This window comes from Anomaloglossus baeobatrachus, chromosome 5 (assembly GCF_048569485.1).
Source record: "Anomaloglossus baeobatrachus isolate aAnoBae1 chromosome 5, aAnoBae1.hap1, whole genome shotgun sequence".
Classification (NCBI taxonomy): Eukaryota; Metazoa; Chordata; class Amphibia; order Anura; family Aromobatidae; genus Anomaloglossus; species Anomaloglossus baeobatrachus.
Window position 1 is genome coordinate 428482435 of NC_134357.1, and position 20600 is coordinate 428503034.

General features: G+C 48.9%; 1 protein-coding gene across 1 annotated transcript in view; it reads left to right on the plus strand.

The window, feature by feature from the left end:
* Window positions 1-11483: 11483 nt before the first annotated feature.
* The window catches only part of VAPB (VAMP associated protein B and C), a 99654-nt gene continuing 90537 nt past the window's right edge, over window positions 11484-20600 (plus strand). The window contains exon 1 of the mRNA XM_075350355.1: window positions 11484-11685. Coding sequence (XP_075206470.1) covers window positions 11628-11685 — 58 coding nt within the window. The 5' untranslated portion in view covers window positions 11484-11627. The remainder of the gene's footprint in view (window positions 11686-20600) is intronic.

The following is a 20600-nucleotide window of genomic DNA, read 5'->3' on the forward strand; positions in this document are numbered from 1 at the left end:
TTGTTCTACATTTCCGGCTGAAAAGAACATCAAGGCAGATGCACTTTCCAGGTTCTTTCTGTCAGCCAACCAGGAGGAAGAGCCTCAACACAATTTGAGCCCTCCAAGATGAATCATAGTAGCTCCGATAAGCGTGTCTTGGGTACCACCCAGAAAAAACATTTGTTGCAGAGGCGGATAAGAAGCGTGTGGTGCAGTTGAATCACTCCTGTAAGTTGGCCAGTCAAGCCGACAGAAGAACTTCTCATCCCAAGGTATTACTGGTGGCCAACTCTGCACAAGGATGTTGTGGACTTTGTCTCAGCCTGTCTCTCGTGTGCCCACAATAAGACTTCTAAGAAGCTTCCCGCTGGGTGACTACTACATCTACCGGTGCCATTCGCTCCTTGGCAGCACATATCGATGGACTTCATAACTGACCAGCTGATGTTCTCTGATTGCTCCATCATCTGGCTAGTAGTAGACAGTTTCTCTAAAATGACCCACATCACTCCAATGTCCGATTTGCCTTTTGTGCCCTTGCTTGCTGAGCACTTCATCCATCATATTTTATGCCTGCACGGCCTACCTCTTCAGATTGTGTCCGATAGAGGAGTCCAGTTTACATCTTGATTCTCCAGTGCTACCTGTAAGCTGCTGGATATCACCTTGGACTTCACGTCGAACTACCATCCGCAAACTAACGGCCGAGTGGAGAAGGTCAACCAGATCCTAACACATTCCTTGTGGCATTTCATCAACGAACACCACAGCGATTGGTTCAAGCTTCCTCTATGGGTCGAGTGCTCCTATAATAATCACGTGAGTGAATCCTTTGGTAACTCTCCATTCCACATAGTGTTTTCACAGCAGCACAAAATCCCTTTCCCTGTGGCTATCACCTCTACCAAATCTGCGGAGGAGGAGGAGGATGCTCTCGTCAAGAGTTTATCCAAAATCTGGGCAGAGACCAAGTCCTCCCTGGAGCAGTCTTTCATCTGAATGAAAAGGCATGCGGATTAGAGACGCCTCCTTAGTTCCAGCCAGTAAACAAGGTATGGCTCTCTTCTGGATATGTCCGCCTCAAATTGTCGTCCTACAAGTTGGGTCCTCATTTTATTGGTCCCTTCGAGGTGCTCCAGCAGAGCAATGCCATGTCCTACAAACTGAAGCTTCTGGCCTCCTTGAGATTCTTCAACTCATTCAATGTGTCTTTCCTCAAGCTTGCAGTCTTGAGCCGCTACTTCAGGAATCCTGGTAACCTGCCTTCAACAGTCAGTGTCGAAGACATCTTTGAGGTAAAAACCATCCTTGCTATGAAAGAAAATGAAAGGTAAAACCCTCCTCTTGGTAGATTGGAAGGGTTTTGATCCTGAGGAGAGGTCGTGGGAGACCAAGGAGAAAATTGACGCTCCTCTACTCCTAAAGAGAATTCTTTCAGGCATGGAAAAAAGGAGGAATAAGGGGGGGTACTGTTACACTGTTATCAGTGTCTCTGCACTGGTTTGCCCCCTCCTCCTGGTAGGGACACCGGCACACTCACCGTCCCTGCTGCCCAGTGTCTCTTGACCCTGTCGCAGGTTTCCAGGGCCTGCGCATGGCACATAGGTCTCTATTCTGAAAGGGGCAGTGTGACCTAACCCAGAAGTGCCTCTCAGCTTACAGCTGAGAGGCACTGGGTATTTAAGGCATCCTCTCCCAATAGGAGGTTCCTGGGCAATGTGGTCTATCCTTAGGGATGCGTTGCTAGTTGTCAGGTCCCATTCCGTTTGCTGAGTCTTATGCTGTGTGTGCTAACACAAGTCTGTATCCTAGTATTCACTGTGACCGCTGTACCCACTACACTCATCTATACCAGCCGAGCGTTCCACACCTGCTGCATTTACTGTATCAGCCGAGTCCTCTACACCTGATAGTCCCAGCTGACCAGTCTGCATCAGCCGATGAGGTTCAAACTGACCACATCAGAGACTGTCACAGTACTGGAACTCCCTGGAATAGCAGCTGGTGGCTACCTTCCAGCACAAGCCTATCCTCACCATCAGAAGTTCTAGTGAAGACGAGGTAGTTGCTTAGAATACCTCTCCAGATTGAACCGTTGCTGTGACCCAGTGGGTCCACTCTCGCTCACACCCATGAGCATAACAGTGGGTAATATCAAATTCACACCTGAAATCAGAAAAAAAGGGGTGACGTTGACTCAATCTTTGCATTGTGTGTCTGTGTGTGCCACACCAAGTAAGCATGGAGAACAAAATTAGAAGAGAACTGTCTGAGGACTTGAGAACCAAAATTATTGAAAAATATCAACAATCTCAAGGTTACAAGTTAATCTCCAGATATCTTGATGTTCCTTTCTCCACGGTGCGCAATATAATCAAGACGTTTACAACTCATAGCACTGTAACTAATGTGGACACCAAAGAAAAATTGATGAAAGGTTGCAGCTCAGAATAATCCGGATGGTGGATAAGCAGCCTCAATAAAGTTCCAAAGAAATTCGAGCTGTCCAAAGGCTCAGGATGCATCATTGTCAGCTATGGCAGGAGACCCAGGTGGACACTCACTGCTGACACACATACATAAAAAGCTAGACAGCAGTTTGCCAAAACATATGTGAGTAATCCAAAACCCTTCTGGGAAAGTGTCTTGTAGACAGATGAAAACAGGATAGAGCTTTTTGGTAAAGCAGATCATTTTACTGTTTCCGAAAACATTACAAGGCCTACAAAGAAAAGAACACAATACCTACAGTCTATTATGGTGGAGGTTCAAAGATGTTTTGGGGTTGTTTTGCTGCCTTTGGCACTGGGTGCCGTTACTGTGCGCAAGGCATCATGAAATCTGAAGACTACCAAAGGATTTTGGGTCGCAATGTAGTGCCCAGTGTCAAGAAAGCTGGGTGCGCGTCTTAGGTCATGGGTCTTCTAGCAAGACAATGACCTTAAACATACTTCAAAAAGCCCCAGAAATGGATGGAAACAAAGACCTGGAGAGTTCTGAAGTGTCAGCTAGTGGCGGCTCTAAATCTGTCACGCTTCCCGGTCCCCTGGTCCCGTTCTCCGGTCCCCGTGGCCCACTCCCCGCTCCCCGGCGGCGTCCCCTGCTCACCACTTCGGTCCCGGCCTCCTCGTCCCCGCCTGCAGCCTCCATGCGTCCAGCTCCCCGCTCCCGGCGCTCCTCTGCGACGTGGGACTCCCAGCCGGGCGCTCCTGCTTCCTCCTCACCGCTTCCTGGACTGGCTTCTGGCACACGGGCCTCGCGCATGCGCATTAGGGCGCGCGCGCGGTCATTGACCCTTTCTTAAAGGGCCAGCACCCAGAAACAGGATATTGCATAGACAGGTACAGGCTATATAAGGTTTCTCTTTCCTGGTGGGCGGGGCCTGTTCTACGTGTTTAGCAAGCTAGTGTTCAGGTCCCCGTATTGCTTTGCCTTGTGCTTTGCCTTGCATTAACCCTGTCCTGTCTCGTAGAGCCTGTCCTGCCACGCCAGTCGCTCCGAACCAAGTCCATCCCTGGACCCTGACGGTGACTTCGGCGGATGCCCCACCACCTCTGCAGCTCCGCCAGTCTCCAGTCCCTGGCTCCGTTCGGTGACCCGTTCCATCGCTCAGCAGGTTCCAGATCCCGCCTGACCCTACAACTCGGCCTCGGACCCTGAGCCTCGTCACCCGGACTACCGTCCAGAACTCCGTGGGTTCAGCATCATCCACCTTTCCTGCTCCTCTATGGACTGTCCAGCTACCTATAGTGCTTCGGCTGCCGTGCATCAGGACCCTCTGGCGGGGTGACCGGCCTGGCTGCCTCCTCAGGGGACATCGGTGTACGGCCCAGTGCTTCCACCACCCGGACGTAACAGCTAGAACAGGCCATGGATCCCGCCGAAGCACTAGTGGCCTTGCAGCAGGAACTCACACGCCAGTGCGAGACCCAGACCCGCATGCTGAACTTCATGTCTTCTGTGGATACCCGCCTGAACACGCTACAAGCGACGGCCACATCCTTGGCATCTCAGGTTTCCACTGTACAATCCACGGCCACAGCTCCCGTGGCAGCCTCCTCGGATACTTCCAAACTTCGTTTGGCCTCACCACCCCGGTACGCCGGAGATCCCAAGACCTGCAGGGGATTCATCAACCAATGCTCTCTCCATTTCAAGCTGCTGCCGCACCTTTTTGCCTCTGACCAAGCCAAGGTCGCGTTCATGATGTCCCATCTAGAGGGAGAGGCACTGGCCTGGATGAACCCCTTGTGGGAGAAGGAGGATCCGGTAACCACCAACATCCAGGAATTCCTGCAGGCATTTCGTGGCACCTTTGACGAGCCCGGACGAGCCTCCGCGTCTGCCTCATCTCTCCTCCGGCAGGGGACTCTGACGGTGGGCCAATATGCCATTCGTTTTCGCACCTTGGCTTCAGAACTCGGGTGGAACAATGAGGCCCTAACCGCCGCCTTCTGGGAGGGACTCTCGGGTCGTATTAAAGATGAGCTGGCTGGTCGTGACGTGCCGTCCACCCTGGATGCCCTGATTGCCCTAGCGACTCGAGTGGATCTTCGCTTTCAGGAACGATCCAAAGAAGTGTCCCGCGAGAGGCGTCCGATACGGCACTCCTCCCCACCACAGAAGTCCATCGCTCCCCAGTTGGCGTCACCTGGCGTGTCTACCTCCGAGCCCATGCAGATTGGCCGCCTGAAGCAGTCGGAACAACGCCGAGCAGAACGACTAGCAAAGGGTCTCTGCTTCTACTGCGGTGATGGCACACACCTGCTACGCTCTTGTCCCGAGAAGCCGGGAAACTCCAAAGCCTAGGCTTGGTAGGAGAGGCCACCCTAGGTGCTGGGACTCTCTCAGACTCCGTTACCTGGACTATTCAAGTCACTACAGAAGAGACCCGGTTCACGGCAGAGGCGTACCTCGATTCCGGAGCAGCAGGCAACTTCATCCAGCAGGCCACGGTGGATAAGTACCAGGTGCCTGTCCTTCCACTAGAAAAACCGCTGGTGATCGCCTCTGTTGATGGGAAACCCCTTTCTGACACCGTCTCACTGATCACCAAGCCTGTGGAAATACGGATCGGTGCTCTGCACACCGAGAAGATCACCTTCTACGTCCTCCCGCACATGTCTCATCAGATCCTGCTGGTACTTCCATGGTTACGGACACACGAACCATCGGTCAGCTGGAGTACAGGTGAAATCACCCGATGGGGCTTCTCGTGTCACGAGAGATGTCTGAAATCCATCCAGCCCGTCCGACGTCCTTCGGTTCCAGAGTCTCTACCAGGACTGCCTTCTGCCTACTGGTCCTTCACGGACGTGTTTGATAAAAAGGAGTCAGAGGTACTACCGCCTCATCGTCCCTACGACTGTGCCATCGAGTTACTGCCAGGAACTACGCCTCCTCGAGGACGGATATACCCCTTGTCCCCTGCTGAAACACGAGCTATGTCTGCCTATATCACCGAGAGCCTAGCTAAGGGGTTCATTCGGAGGTCCTCGTCCCCTACCGGAGCAGGGTTTTTCTTCGTCAAAAAGAAGGAAGGTGACCTGCGCCCTTGCATTGACTACCGGGGATTAAACCAGATCACCGTAAAGAACAAATACCCTCTGCCGCTTATCCCCGAACTATTCAATCGGCTCCGAGGAGCCCGTGTATTCACCAAGTTGGACCTCCGTGGGGCCTATAACCTGGTTCGCATTTGCTCTGGAGACGAATGGAAAACCGCATTCAACACTCGGGATGGGCACTACGAGTATTGTGTCATGCCCTTTGGTCTGTGTAATGCTCCGGCAGTCTTCCAAGAACTGGTGAACGACGTGTTCAGAGATCTCCTCTATGTCTGTGTGGTGGTGTATCTGGACGACATCCTGGTCTTCTCTCCGGATCTACAAACCCACCGAGAGAACGTGCAGCTAGTTCTCCAGAGGCTTAGAGAGAATCGTCTGTACGCCAAGTACGAGAAATGCATCTTTGAAAAGTTGTCTCTTCCCTTCCTGGGTTATGTAATCTCGGACACTGGCCTGCAGATGGACCCAGAGAAAGTGTCTGCCATCATCAACTGGCCTCCTCCTTCCGGACTGAAGGCTATCCAACGCTTTCTCGGCTTTGCGAACTACTACCGTCAATTCATCCCGCATTTCTCTGCCTTGACTGCACCTCTCTCTGCCTTGACTAAGAAAGGAGCTAATCCTAAGGACTGGTCCCCGGCGGCCGATGCCGCGTTCTGCTCCTTGAAACAGGCGTTTGCTTCTTCCCCGGTTCTCCATCGCCCTGAATTGAACCGACAGTTCACCTTAGAGGTGGATGCCTCCTCCTCAGGAGCCGGGGCAGTGTTGATGCAGAACTCCCCCTCCGGAAAGATGGTCACTTGTGGATTCTTCTCCAAGAGCTTTTCGGCACCCGAACGCAACTACACCATTGGGGATCGGGAGCTACTGGCCGTGAAGCTGGCCTTGGAGGAATGGCGCTACCTCTTGGAGGGAGCTGTATACCCTGTAATCATATACACGGACCACAAGAATCTGGAGTACCTGCGGTCTGCCCAAAGACTGAATCCACGACAAGCCCGCTGGTCCCTGTTCTTTGCTCGATTTGATTTCCAACTCCATTTCCGGCCTGCGGATAAGAACGTGCGGGCAGACGCTCTGTCCAGATCCTTCGTGCCCGTGGAGTTGGAGGAGGAGACGTTCCAGCCCATCATCAACCCCAGTAAAGTCATTCCGGTGACTCCTGTCGCGCTAACGCAGATACCCCCTGGGAAAACCTATGTCTCAGATACTGACAGACAGAGAGTCCTGCACTGGGGCCATGCTTCTAAGATCGCCGGCCATGCTGGTCAGAAGAAGACTTGGAGTACGATTGTCCGTCACTACTGGTGGCCGTCCCTCCGTAAAGACGTCGCAACCTTCGTCTCAGCCTGTCCATCCTGTGCCCGGAACAAGACACCCAAGCACCTACCCTATGGACGTCTTCTGCCTTTGCCCATTCCTTCCGTTCCGTGGCAACATATCGCAATGGACTTCATTACAGACTTACCCATATCCTCCGGACACACGGTCATATGGGTTGTGGTGGATCGCTTCTCAAAAATGGCCCACTTCGTTCCCATGGCAGGGCTGCCCTCTGCCCAGGAGCTAGCTGACTCCTTCATACAGCACATATTCCGATTGCATGGCTTCCCCGCACACATTGTGTCTGACAGAGGAACTCAGTTTACCTCGCGCTTCTGGAGGGCTCTCTGCAAACATCTGGGAGTGTCCTTGGACTTTTCTTCGGCCTACCATCCTCAGTCGAATGGCCAAGTGGAACGGGTCAATCAGATCCTGACCTCCTTCCTGCGCCACTACGTCAACATCCATCATGACGATTGGTCCACGCTCCTACCTTGGGCTGAGTTCTCCCATAACCAGCACATCAGTGAGTCCACCTCCAGCTCTCCCTTTCAGATCGTTTATGGACTGCAGCCTTCTGTCCCGTTGCCAGTATCCTCGGCTTCCGACGTCCCCGCAGCAGATTCTCTGGTTCGGGACTTTTCAGCCATATGGAACTCTGTCAAGTCGTCCCTAGAACGTGCTTCATTACGGATGAAGAGACATGAGGACAAGAGGCGCCTGGATCCCCCGTGTTTCTCCCCAGGTGATCTGGTCTGGCTTGCATCCAGATATGTCCGGTTGAAGTTACCCTCGTACAAGTTGGGTCCTCGCTACATCGGGCCGTTTAAGATCATCAGCAGGATCAATGCAGTCTCCTACAAGCTGCAGCTTCCGGCCACGATGCGGATACCCAACTCCTTCCATGTCTCCTTGCTCAAGCCTGTTGTCCTTGGTCCCTTTTCCGCTGAGGTCGGTACTGCTCCCCCTCCTATTGCTGACGATGACATCTATGCGGTAAGGGATATCGTGGCCATGAAGACCGTGCGAGGTCGGCAATACTTCCTGGTAGACTGGGCGGGTTATGGTCCCGAGGATCGGTCCTGGGAGCCCCGGGAGAATGTTGGCACTCCTCTGATTCGTGCCTTCCTGTCCCGCTTGCGGGGGGGGGCGTGGGGGAGGGGGTACTGTCACGCTTCCCGGTCCCCTGGTCCCGTTCTCCGGTCCCCGTGGCCCGCTCCCCGCTCCCCGGCGGCGTCCCCTGCTCACCACTCCGGTCCCGGCCTCGTCGTCCCCGCCTGCAGCCTCCATGCGTCCAGCTCCCCGCTCCCGGCGCTCCTCTGCGACGTTGGACTCCCAGCCGGGCGCTCCTGCTTCCTCCTCACCGCTTCCTGGACTGGCTTCTGGCACACGGGCCTCGCGCATGCGCATTAGGGCGCGCGGTCATTGACCCTTTCTTAAAGGGCCAGCACCCAGAAACAGGATATTGCATAGACAGGTACAGGGTATATAAGGTTTCTCTTTCCTGGTGGGCGGGGCCTGTTCTACGTGTTTAGCAAGCTAGTGTTCAGGTCCCCGTATTGCTTTGCCTTGTGCTTTGCCTTGCATTAACCCTGTCCTGTCTCGTAGAGCCTGTCCTGCCACGCCAGTCGCTCCGAACCAAGTCCATCCCTGGACCCTGACGGTGACTTCGGCGGATGCCCCACCACCTCTGCAGCTCCGCCAGTCTCCAGTCCCGGGCTCCGTTTGGTGACCCGTTCCATCGCTCAGCAGGTTCCGGATCCCGCCTGACCCTACAACTCGGCCTCGGACCCTAAGCCTCGTCACCCGGACTACCGTCCAGAACTCCGTGGGTTCAGCATCATCCACCTTTCCTGCTCCTCTACGGACTGTCCAGCTACCTATAGTGCTTCAGCTGCCGTGCATCAGGACCCTCTGGCGGGGTGACCGGCCTGGCTGCCTCCTCAGGGGACATCGGTGTACGGTCCAGTGCTTCCACCACCCGGACGTAACAAAATCCCATTGAACACATGTGGAGAGATCTTAAAATTGCTGTTGGGAGAAGACGCCTTCAAATATGAGAGACCTGGAGCAATTTGCAAAGGAGAGTGATCTAAACTTCCAGTTGAGAAGTGTAAGAAGCTTGTTGATTGTTATAGGAAGTGATTGATTGCAGTCATTTATTCCAAAGGGTATGCAACCAAATATTAACTTGAGGATGCCATCAATTTTGTCCTGCCCACTTTTGGAGTTGTGGGTGAAATTGTGTCCAATTTGCTTTTTTTGTGTTGTTCCAATACAAACAGAGTAAATAACATGTGTATAACAAAACATGTGTGATTGCAATAATGTTCTGGGGAAAATACTTAATTTTCTAGAATTATTTCTAGGATGCCAACACTTTCGGCCATGACTGTATTTTGAGTTACTAATACACATTTGTGTCGCCCAGGGTTTTGAGGTACTCGGTCCCGGGCGGTGTTTAACTGGGGAATGTCACTTTGGTGGCCGTTGCCTGGTCCCGTGCCCTGGGTGCTTTTTAAAAGGGGAATATTTACAGGGGATTTTTGAATAAAATACACACGTGACGCCACTTGCGATGTTGCGGCTATGAGGATGGAGCCGCCGCTGCACAGTTTTCACTACTGGGGCTGGTGTTAGTGGCAGCCTGGATGTTAGGCCCTCCGAACGCAGGGCCAGACCCCAGAGGATAGGTGATGCAGATGGGTGTTGAAAGAAGGTAGGCCACACAATGGGTTTCAGTGTAACTGGTTCTTTTACTCACTGCAAGCTGGTACTGGTCACCCGAGGCTGGCTGGTCTTAACCGCAGGTCCCCGTAGTCCAAGTACCGGTTAGTGACCTGGTGGATTTTTCGCCCTGCACCTGTCTTTGGTTGGTGGGTCCTCGTGGCGTAGAGCGGCTAGGGGTCCGCTCCTGGTTATCTTCTTCAGCAGTCCGTATGACGGTAGCGTGAACCCTCTGCGGTTGGAGTCTCTGGTCATGTCTCCGGTTCTCCCTTTGCTACTGAGTCCCGAACGTCAAGGTCAGTGAGGTCCTTGATGGACCCCTCACTGTACAGATTTTATCAGGTCTGCCTGGAACGTTTGCCTGACCTAGGATTCTGTACCCCGTTGGTGTGTAGTTCCCGGAGTACTCCACTGTACTCCACCGGCAACTAACCACCTGGGCTCTCACTGGTCACTCCTGTCAGTCCGTCCTCTCTCCTTTACTGTCTCCTCTCGACTCCTGTCTTTTCACTGTCTGCTCCTCCCACCTGTTCGTCTAGTGGACTGGATTGGCTCCACCTCTAGGCGGCCATCAATTGGTCCGACCCTAGCCTGGTACCATTCTATGGGGGATTTTGGGGAAAAACAGGGATTATCTGGAGTGTTTGGTTGTTACCGGCACTGGTTTTCTGGGTCCCTAGGGGGTAGGCCCTGCATCCTGTTAGGGATGCTGTACCTTGTAGCTACCTGATGGCTTCAGGGGCGCTACACATTTAGATGGGCGTATCTTGAAGAACCATAGTAAACCTGGCTACCCTTCTGTGCGGCCTGGGGAGGGAGGAAGTGTCAGAGTGGCTGAACTGCAGGAGGGCATCAATAGGAAGACAGTGATGTGGATGACCACTGACTTCCTCTGATATTTGAGAAGTCCATAGATGGAAAGGGTGAAGCCAACTGGGTGCAGAGCTATTGAGATGTAACATCAGGTCAGCCCTGCAAGAGTGAGTGATAACACCGCTGGAATGGTGCTGGTACCACTGGTTCTGAGTATAAGTGGTTTTATTTTAACGCGGGCTAACACTCTGATGAGCCCAATTCATTATTGCATTATTGTGACTTTTTTTTTTTTTAATAATTTTTGGTGTTTTCTGGCTGTTTTTCATCTTATTCTTGTTATTTACGCCTTTTTTAACGTCTAGATCTTATAAGAGTTCTTCTATTTTTAGTTCGTTACTATGGGTTGGATTTTGGGTTCTCCACGTTTTCTGTTGATTAATCAAATGTGACTTTTAAAAAGTTGCAAAACGTTTGCATAAAAGTGCTCCAGAGTGCCGAGGAGTCATATTATGTCCGTCTGATGTTAGGGAGCAAATGTTGCGACATTTCAGCTGAAGAGGCGACTTTTTTTTTTTAGATGATTTTTAAAATGGTTAAAGACAGAAATAAAGAGCATTTTCTGCTTTGGTCACAATTCATGACCTGTGTGACTGTTTCTGCCATTTTTCATGAGTTTGGTGGAAAAAAAAATCAAAGTACAAGACAAAACAGTGTCTTAAAAACTGCACAAAACAGCGAAGTATCCCAAAATGGTGCCAAAGATACAACCTAGCTCCAAAATAAACCCCCCCAAAGCAATCCCTCACAGGTGTAGACGGACATTATAATAATATAACAATTGCTGTACTATTAAAGGGTTAAAGTTTAATCTAAACAATTCTACGAATGTGTCCACCATGTTGTGTGCGGGCACTATATTATGTATACAGCGGAGCACAGACATGCGCAGTGAACGCTGCTCCCGTCACACGGCTTTTGCCCTGCGTGTCCCCTGCAGTCAGCCCTCCTCCTCCTTCCTCTACCCCGCCCCATCTGCTGCGCATGCGCGGCGGGCGGACTATTGCCCAGGGCCTTGCAGTGCGTGACGTCAGCAGCCTCCGCCCTCCGCCGCTTTGCTGCATCACCAGCTCCTGCACTGCTCACTGCACAGGCCCTGAGCACCCCCTGACCGCTGCATGCACTGCCCCTCCCGGAGAGCACCCCACAGGAGACATGGCCAAATCCGAGCAGGTCCTTGTCCTGGAGCCTCAGCACGAGCTCAAATTTAAAGGTGAGGAGCCCTGGGGCGGCGTCCGCCCGGGCACAGAGGGGGATGGGGGTACCCGGGGGTGCAGGGGCTGGAGAAGGACGGGCGGCACGAGGCTTCCCCGCCCATGGGGGATTGCACAGCATTAGGGGACTAATGTCATGTGTGCGGATTATATATGGGCTGTACACAGGGTCTGCTCATCACTTATGTCATCAGTGCATGCGGCAAGTCATAGCCACACATGTGTGTGTGTGTGTGTGTATGTATGTATGTATGTATATATATATATATATAATATATATATATAAAATGTGTGTGTATGGGGGCTTGTCCTATATGATGTATGTGGACATGTGACTGCATATAATGTTTGTGTATGTATATATATCACACTCCCAGATTATAATAGGATGTTCGCACACCAGCCCTGACACACTGAAATCCAGGTGATGACCCAGCTTTAAGGACTCATTGCTTCATATCTGTCCCTGACACCCTGTAACCTATTTATACCCTATAATAAATCCCTGTCGTGTGCAGATTGTATAATTTGCCAATGACAGCAGAATTGCAATGTGCTACTATACGCAAATGTATATGCGCTTTTGCTGTCGCGAACTCACTGTCGCACACTCTCGCGCGCTCTCCCTGTTGCGTGCTGTGTCGCGCTCTCTTGCTGCCGCTCGCTCACACTGTCTCCATCATATATAATACACACACCCGTATTGTCAGTCCGAGTGCCATCCGTGAAAACACTGACCCCGTACAGCATCGTATGGACACGTTTTTCCCAGTTAGGCTGCTCACGTGACCGTTTTCTTTTCATAGACCAACTCTGCTCATGAGAAAAAAATGCCATCATGCGCTGTTTCTTCCGTATGTTGGATGAGTGACGCCCATTCAAGTGTATGCAGAAAAAAATCGGATCTCATACGGATCATCTGTACGGTCTCCGATTTTTAGTGTCAAAACAATTCTTGAATATAGGAAACTATTTGGTTTTATAAAGTCTAATAACTGATGATGTATGGAAACAAATTACATGCGGATGACAATTAGGCTGAATATATTGTTTTCTTGATGAAAATCGGGTGATATATGTGTATGCATACAAACAATCTCACACACCTATATAATTTCCACACTCACATTATACATGTATGTACACTCTCCCATATTACAGGAGTTGCCCCTGTGACCCGTTCTCAATACGCTGCAGTGTGACCCTCCGGCCCCTCGGCCTGCTCCCATTAGCATAGTATTGGGTTTATTCCCAGTCCTTACTACAACCAGAGCAGAACACTTAATACAGCTAAGAAAAGCAATGATTCATGTGTCTCCTATCCGCTGCACTATATATAGTCCAATTATTTTCTCTTAGATGTAATCGTCGGTGGGGTCTATGGGGAGCCCTCGTAGAGTTCCCCGTGTATAGGAATGCATGAAGCATTAGAACACGTTTGGTACCAGGCTTCTTTGTATCTAGGGTTACACTGTGTGATTGGGCATGTAGTACTACAGCAGGTGGGAACTTACCAGGTGTAGAGCAGCTGCTATATTATAGACTACAAATCTATGTAATATATATGCACACTTTGGGTAAATTATATATACGTTTTGCAATACAGGTTCAAGAAAAATGTTTGTGTGGTATAGAAGGTACAAAATGATGCATTTAAACATATTTCTCCACACTGCTGTTTTGTGGGAATAGATATCCAACATTAACAGACCACTATAGATGGGGAAGATAAAGGTGCAGGACCTGGTCCAGCGGCACCATCGGTAATCTGTGGCTGCCGGACGGGAGCCCGGAGGACCAACTCTTACCTGATACAGCTCATCTATCTATCTATCATGCAGGCATGCTAATCAAATCAGATGACACAGATGTTGGCAAGTAGGACATGGCTGACCGAACTCCCGATCAGGAGCCACAGATCACCAATGTGGCCACTGGACTGGCTCATATATACACTTGCACCAACTTTACAACGTTAGTTTAAAATGGGGTCCATCAGTTGCAGAAAATAATAATCTGCGCTCTGCATTATTATATCTGGCATAGAAGATGGTAGGCTCAAAATGAAGCCTTTGATGTAGTGAGCTGCAGACAAAGCGTTTTTCCAGTAAATGAAGGACATCATGACTGATGGATCCCATTACAAGCCGCTTGCCCCCTATTGCTGTATGTTGTCATGTATACATCAGAGTATTTTCTGGAAATGTGAAGTGGACTCTGCCTCAGACCTCATTCAGGACGCTACAATGTGGGCAATTTTCTATTCAAATATACATACGCTACAATATGCCAATATCTGTAATATGGCCACAAAACTGGGCCTGACCCCAACTAACATAATGCTGTTACTTTTGACCATGAAAATCACGGTCAGGCTGGTACTTGTCACCATAATACATATCATTACTAGTGATGAGCGGGCACTACCATGCTCGGGTGCTCAGTAATCGTTACGGGCAGTTGGACGCCTGGATGGGCACGAATTGAGTTCTCGAGTATAATGGAAGTCAATGGGGAACTCCCAAGCATTTTTCTAGGTAATTTTCCAGAAAAATACTTGATTCCCCATTGACTTCCATTATACTCAGTACACAAGTTGCGCCCATCCGAACATCAAACTGCTGGTTACAAGTACTGAATCCCGAACATGGTAGTGCCCGCTCATCACTACTCATTACCTCTGAATGAGGCCTTAGCTGAGCAGCATTCCACATGGCTCCTAATACTGCAATGATAGGGGGTTATAAAACACTGATTGCCCACATACTGCTACATATTATACAGAGTTGTAGCCTTGGATAACCTGACAGGATTATAATCCCTCAGCATTTGAAACTGCGGTGTAATGGCGGCCGTACTGGTTGTCAGCCAGTGTTCTCAGAAACGGAAATGGCTGCATTTAATTTTTATTGCCTTGACAGGATGTTGCTAGGACTTTTTGTGTTTTTCTTTTTGTAATTTTTATGCATTGATTCAGCAGTGCCCCCTTGTCATGTTCATGTCCTTTCTGGTTGTCATTACCATACAGCGGACGTAACAAAAGATAAAGCGCAGCGAGACGCTGCTGCCACATAAGCCTTTGTACTGGCCGGCTCCTCGGCTGGCTTTTATCAGTAGCGTGTCCTATGCCCCTGACGTTACATCAGATGCCATTACTGAGTTTGAGTCAAAGTGCTTCGCAGATTGAGCAGTGTCCCATGGGGGCAATGGTCTCTGCTGTTCAGGAAGATGTGGAGAACGATAACGCCCGCGGACTGAGCACATCTACATTTGTATATACGGTATTCAACTTGTGGAATTCTGTATGGGCATGACATGTAAGAAGTCTGATTCATTGCTATAGGCAACGTCCTATTAAAGGGGTCCCCTCCCATTTTGTTTTTAAGTGGGTCTGAAAGTGGTGCAAAGGTACATGGAATTGTACTATAAAGCTGCTACTCTGTGCTCCCATACTGCACACTGGGTCAGAAACATTAACCCCGGAAGTGATGTTGCTAGGGGAGAATACGTCTATACTATAGTATCCAGTAGAGTAGGCCTTACTTAGTGCCTACCTAAGGTAGCTGATGTCTTTCCGTAGTCCATACATTAGGATTCATATATGGGGAGAGGATAGTAGTAAGCCGCTGCCCCACAGCTCGGATGTAGTAGCTCATCGCCCAAAAAATTGCAAAAGGATTGGGCTTTAAAATAAGCATGTCTCATCCATCTCTCCTCCAACTTTGTGTCTGAGGAGAGGGAGTGGAATTGTCCTGTAGGAAATTAACGAAGATCTTTCATTTTTCTGCGGTGGACGCCGCAACTCACAGCGCTTGCTCTTACTGACACTCATCCGTGCTCCTCTCCCTGAACAATGACGAGGGTCCTATTTTTTGGACCGAAATGTTTTAGTTTGGATTACCCACAATAAAATATAAAATTACAAAATTGATTTGAGTGCTAAGTTCTACTATTACTCATACATAGGACTGGATCCTCCTTGAGCACCATCACCCAGAAGTACTGTAATCCATCTAAACTTGCTTCATGTGGATGATTCCTTCATTGCGCTCCTGCCCTCTGGCACTTCTCTTTGCCCTGCTGAGGGGGGAGAAAAATACTGTAAAGTGCAGGGAAAGGGCGAAGACAGTTTATAAGGGACACATCTGGTGATAGGTTCCCTTTTAAATGTAAGCCCCCTGTCATATACTCGCCTTCCTGTGGCTTCACCTTTTTCTGATGCTGCGGGTCCATCTTACGGCAGTAACTTGTGACTGGCTGGAAGTCAGAAGGATTGTCACAAGGTCTTATTGTAACTCTATAAGAGCCATAACAAGGCCCTCATAGACTTGTATTGAGTTGTGATCTCTGGAACGCTCCATGAAACACTGAAGCTAACAGCAGGTCAAAAATCAGAGGAGACAGTCAGGAGCAGGGGTGGAAGGTGAGAATAAGACAGGGGTCAGGGGACTTAAATTTACAGCACCACTCCAGCGGTACAATAAAAAAACAAAACTCTGGAGCAGGTCTTTAGAAAGGTTCTTGGGCATATAATGTGGATGACCTATTGTTCAGATAGGTAGCAATATAAAGTCAGTTGGTTTCTGACACTCGCAACTCCGCCGATCTGATCTTACAGTATTCGAATGATAGGATATCATTGTCAAACGGCTGGACAACCTCTTTAAGGATAGTTTCACACAGTTTTCTAGAAAAGTATTTTGCATGTCTTCCCCCCCCCCCCCCCCCCAAAGTCAGAAGTGGGAAGGAGAAGTGGAAGACTCTTTATACTTCACATTCCCTTTGAACCAGTTCTGACCGTGGCTCTATTAGACTAGTTTCACACTTGCGTTGTGTGACGGATGCAATGGATGTGTTGCATTTAGTGGCACAACGGATCGTGCAAAACTACGTAATCTTTTTTTTTTTTTTTCTTTTTTTACAGTTTTACCAGAGGCAGACTATTGTGAACGATCAGCTGATCGCTCACTGCAGCCGGTCGCCGGCTGATCCGCTGATCGCTCACTGCAGCCGGTCGCCGGCTGATCCGCTGATCGCTCACTGCAGCCGGTCGCCGGCTGATCCGCTGATCGCTCACTGCAGCCGGTCGCCGGCTGATCCGCTGATCGCTCACTGCAGCCGGTCGCCGGCTGATCCGCTGATCGCTCACTGCAGCCGGTTGCCGGCTGATCGCTCAGCCGCCAAGAATGTGTGCGGGGGTCGGGGTGGGTGGAGCCAAGCGGGGCCATGGCGCTGAGGACATCAGTGCCGCGGGGATGCATGGCTGGGGGAAGGTTGTGTGTGTGTGTGTGTGTACATGCAGACTGCGGGAGGGGGAGGAGCCGAGCGGGGAAGTGTCGAGCTCCCTGCACACGTAGCCAGGGTAAATATCGGGTAACTAAGCAAAGCACTTTGCTTGGTTACCCGATATTTACCTTGGTTACCAGCTTACACCGCTTAGTGCTGGCTCTTTGCACCCGTAGCCAGGGTAAATATCGGGTAACTAGGCAAAGCACATTGCTTAGTAACCCGATGTGTACCCTGGTTATGTGTGCAGCGAGCCAGAGAGAGCATCCGCAGCGAAATCCTACGGATTGCGCTGCTCAAAAAAGTTACATGCTGTGTTCCTTACACCCGGCGGAAGCAATGTAGCATCGCCCAGCGGAAGCAACGCAGGTCCATCACTCGCAATCCGTCATCCATACAAGTCTATGGGAGGTAGTGGAATCTGCTAACGGATTCCGCAGTTTTCCAAAACTGCGGATTGCAACTGAAGGAAAACAACGCAAGTGTGAAAGTACCCTTACCTGCAGTGGTGTATGTCTAAATCACCCTCTTGAAATCTACAGGTGCAGTGTTATGGCGGGTGTATGGAGCCATAATGCGTTAATCTACAGAAGACTTGTATTTTTCTGAATGCAGAGCAGTGTGTATGGAGCTTTTAGGGTAGGCTGCAAATCATACGGATTCATAGTAATCAGTTTGCCTCTGTTCAGCCCCATTTTGTGGCAATATTACACTTTGGAATGCCGCTAATTTTATTTTTATTAGTTTTTTGTTATTGTTGGATTCATAAAGGAAAATCAAAGGCATATAGCAGTATATCTTTATTAGAAAGAGATGTCCTGTTATATTCCTTCATGACATTACCTCAGAGCTCGTACTTGGAATATAATGCTCCTCAGGCTGTACAGTAAAGCATAGTCAGCCTCCTCAGGGACTGAATTTAGCCTTAGATGTTATTACTATCCCCTAACAGTATCCATTTTGTACTCATTAGGTGAAGCAGCACTTTCACATTTTTTTTTTTTATTCCCTAAATCTGTGCAAATATACAATTAATATAGTGTACGTGTGGTAATATACTGACAGATCGCCATCTTCACCAGTTTCCAGCACCACTCTGGACCTCACGCGATGGCTATTCTGAGTTGCTGGATCAGAATGGGGTCTGTGTGAGTCACGTGTCATTTTTACAGTTTAGGCTTATGGAGCATCAGAATAAGGCTAGACTTTGTTAAAATCAACATCTGGCTCATACCGTGTGACCCGGTGAGTCCGAATCTCAGTTGCATGCATAAGAAGCGGTGTAGAGTGGTGGGGGAAATCGGCGAGCGGTGATTATATTACTGTTCTTTCATCACGTTACATATATATTTATATAGGTTTAGAACATAAAACATTGTGAGTTTTTTTTTTAAGGAGCTCTTCACTTATAGTGGCTTGTAAAAGTTTGGGCACCCCTGGTCAAAATTGCTGTTATTGTGAACAGTTAAGCAAGTTGAAGATGAAATGATCTCTGAGGCTATGTGCCCACGCTGCGGAAAATGCGTGGATTTTGCCGCGGATTTCTCTCGGAAATGCCGCAGATTTTTCAGAAATTTGCAGCACAGCTGCTCCCCAGCCATTTCTATGGCATTTGGGAAATGCTGTGCCCACGCTGCGGATTTTTCCGCAGCGGAAATTATGCGGATTTCCGTGCGGAAAAATCTGCAGCATGTCAATTATTGCGCATTTACCTGCGGATTTTGCCTATTCAATTGAATGTAAAAAAAAAAAATCGCAAAATCCGCACAAAATCAGCACCTATGAAAAGGTGCGGATTCCAGGGGAATGCTGCGGATTTAGCTGCAGAAAAATCCGCAGATACAGAGTCCCGTGGGCACATAGCCTAAAGGGCATAAAGTTAAAGATCACACATTTCTTTTCTATTTTAGGCAAAAAGTCATTTTTTACATTTTAAAAATAAAAAAGGAAAATGGGCCAATGTAAAAGTTTCAGCACTCTGCATGGTTAACACCTAGTAGCTCCCCCTTTTGGCAAGTATCACAGCTTGTAAACACTTTTTGTGGCAGTGAAGAGTCTTTCAATTCTTATTTGAGGGATTTTCATCCATTCTTCCTTGGAAACCTCTTCCAGTTCTGAGAGATTCCTGGTCATGTTGCATGCACTGCTCTTTTGAGGTCTAGCCACTGATTTTCAATGATGATCAGATCAGGGGACTGTAAGGGCCACTGTAAAACCTCCAGTTAGCGCCTTTTGAGATATTCTATTAATTTTGACGTGTTTAGGGTCATTATCCATTTTTAGAAGCCATCCTTTTTAACGTCAGCTTTTTTACAGATGGTGTTATGTTTGCATCAAGAATTTGTAACAAATTACATTGAATCCATTTTTCCTTCTACCCGTGAAATGTTCCCTGTGCCATTGGCTGCAACACAACCCCAAAGCATGATTGGGTCCATCCCATGCTTAATGGTTGGTGAGATATTTTTTTCTGAAATTCTGTGCCTTTTTTTTTCCTCCACACCATACCTTTGATCATTGTGGCCAAAGAGTTATATTTTAACCTCATCGGTCCACAGGACTTGTTTCCAAAATGCATTAGGCTTGTTTAGATGTTCTTTTGCATACTTCTGACGCTGCTGAATTTTAGGGTGAGGACGCAGAAGAGGTTTTCTTCTGATGACTCTTTCACAAAGGCCATATTTGTGCAGGTGTCTCTGAACAGTAGAGCAATGTACCACAACGAGTCTGCTAAATCTTCCTGAAGATCTTTTGCAGACAAAGGGGTTCTGATTTGCCTCTCTAGCAATCCTACAAGCAGCTCTCACAGATATTTTGCTTAGCCTTCCAGAGTTTGTTGACCTCCACTGTTCCTGTTATAACTGCCATTTCTTAATTACATTTTGATCTGAGGAAAGGGCAACTTGAAAACTCTTTGCTATCTTCTTATAGACTCCTTTTGCTTTGTGGGCCTCCACAATTTTCAGAGTGCTATGCAACTGGTTAGAAGAGCCCAAGGCTGCAAATTTTTTTGCACAAGGTTAGAGGAGGCTTGCTTTTTATAAAGCTGTGAAATTTGCATCAGCTGGCCTTTCCTAACGATGAAAGTGAACAAGCCATAACCGTAACTGACTAATGTCTGAAACCTTGATCAAAGTTATCTGAGCACAAATCTCCAAGGGTGCCCAAACTTTTACATCAGCACACTTTTCTTTTTGTAATTTTTAAAATGTTAAAGAAGAAAATATTTTTTTTTTTGCCTCAAATACAAAGGAAATGTGTCATCTTTATGCCTCTTGCTTAACTGTTCATAATAACAGTAATTGTCACCAGGGGTGCCCAAACTCTAGGTGTGTCTAGTTGCATTTGTCTTTTGGTGCGTTTTTCTGCCAGAAGGTGCAGATCGGATGCAGAAAATTCCTGCACCAAATACTCAACATGCGCACATAGACTTAAGACTATGTGCGCACGTTGCGTACTGGCCCTGCAGAAATTTCTGCAGCGATTTGAACAGCACACGTGCGCTTCAAATCGCTGCAGAAAGAGTCCGTAATGAAAAAAAAAGCCGATTTCATGCGCTCTAAGTGCAGCCCCTCCCATAGACAGAGCGGGGGCTGCATGCAGAGTGCAGGAAAGAAGTGACATGTCA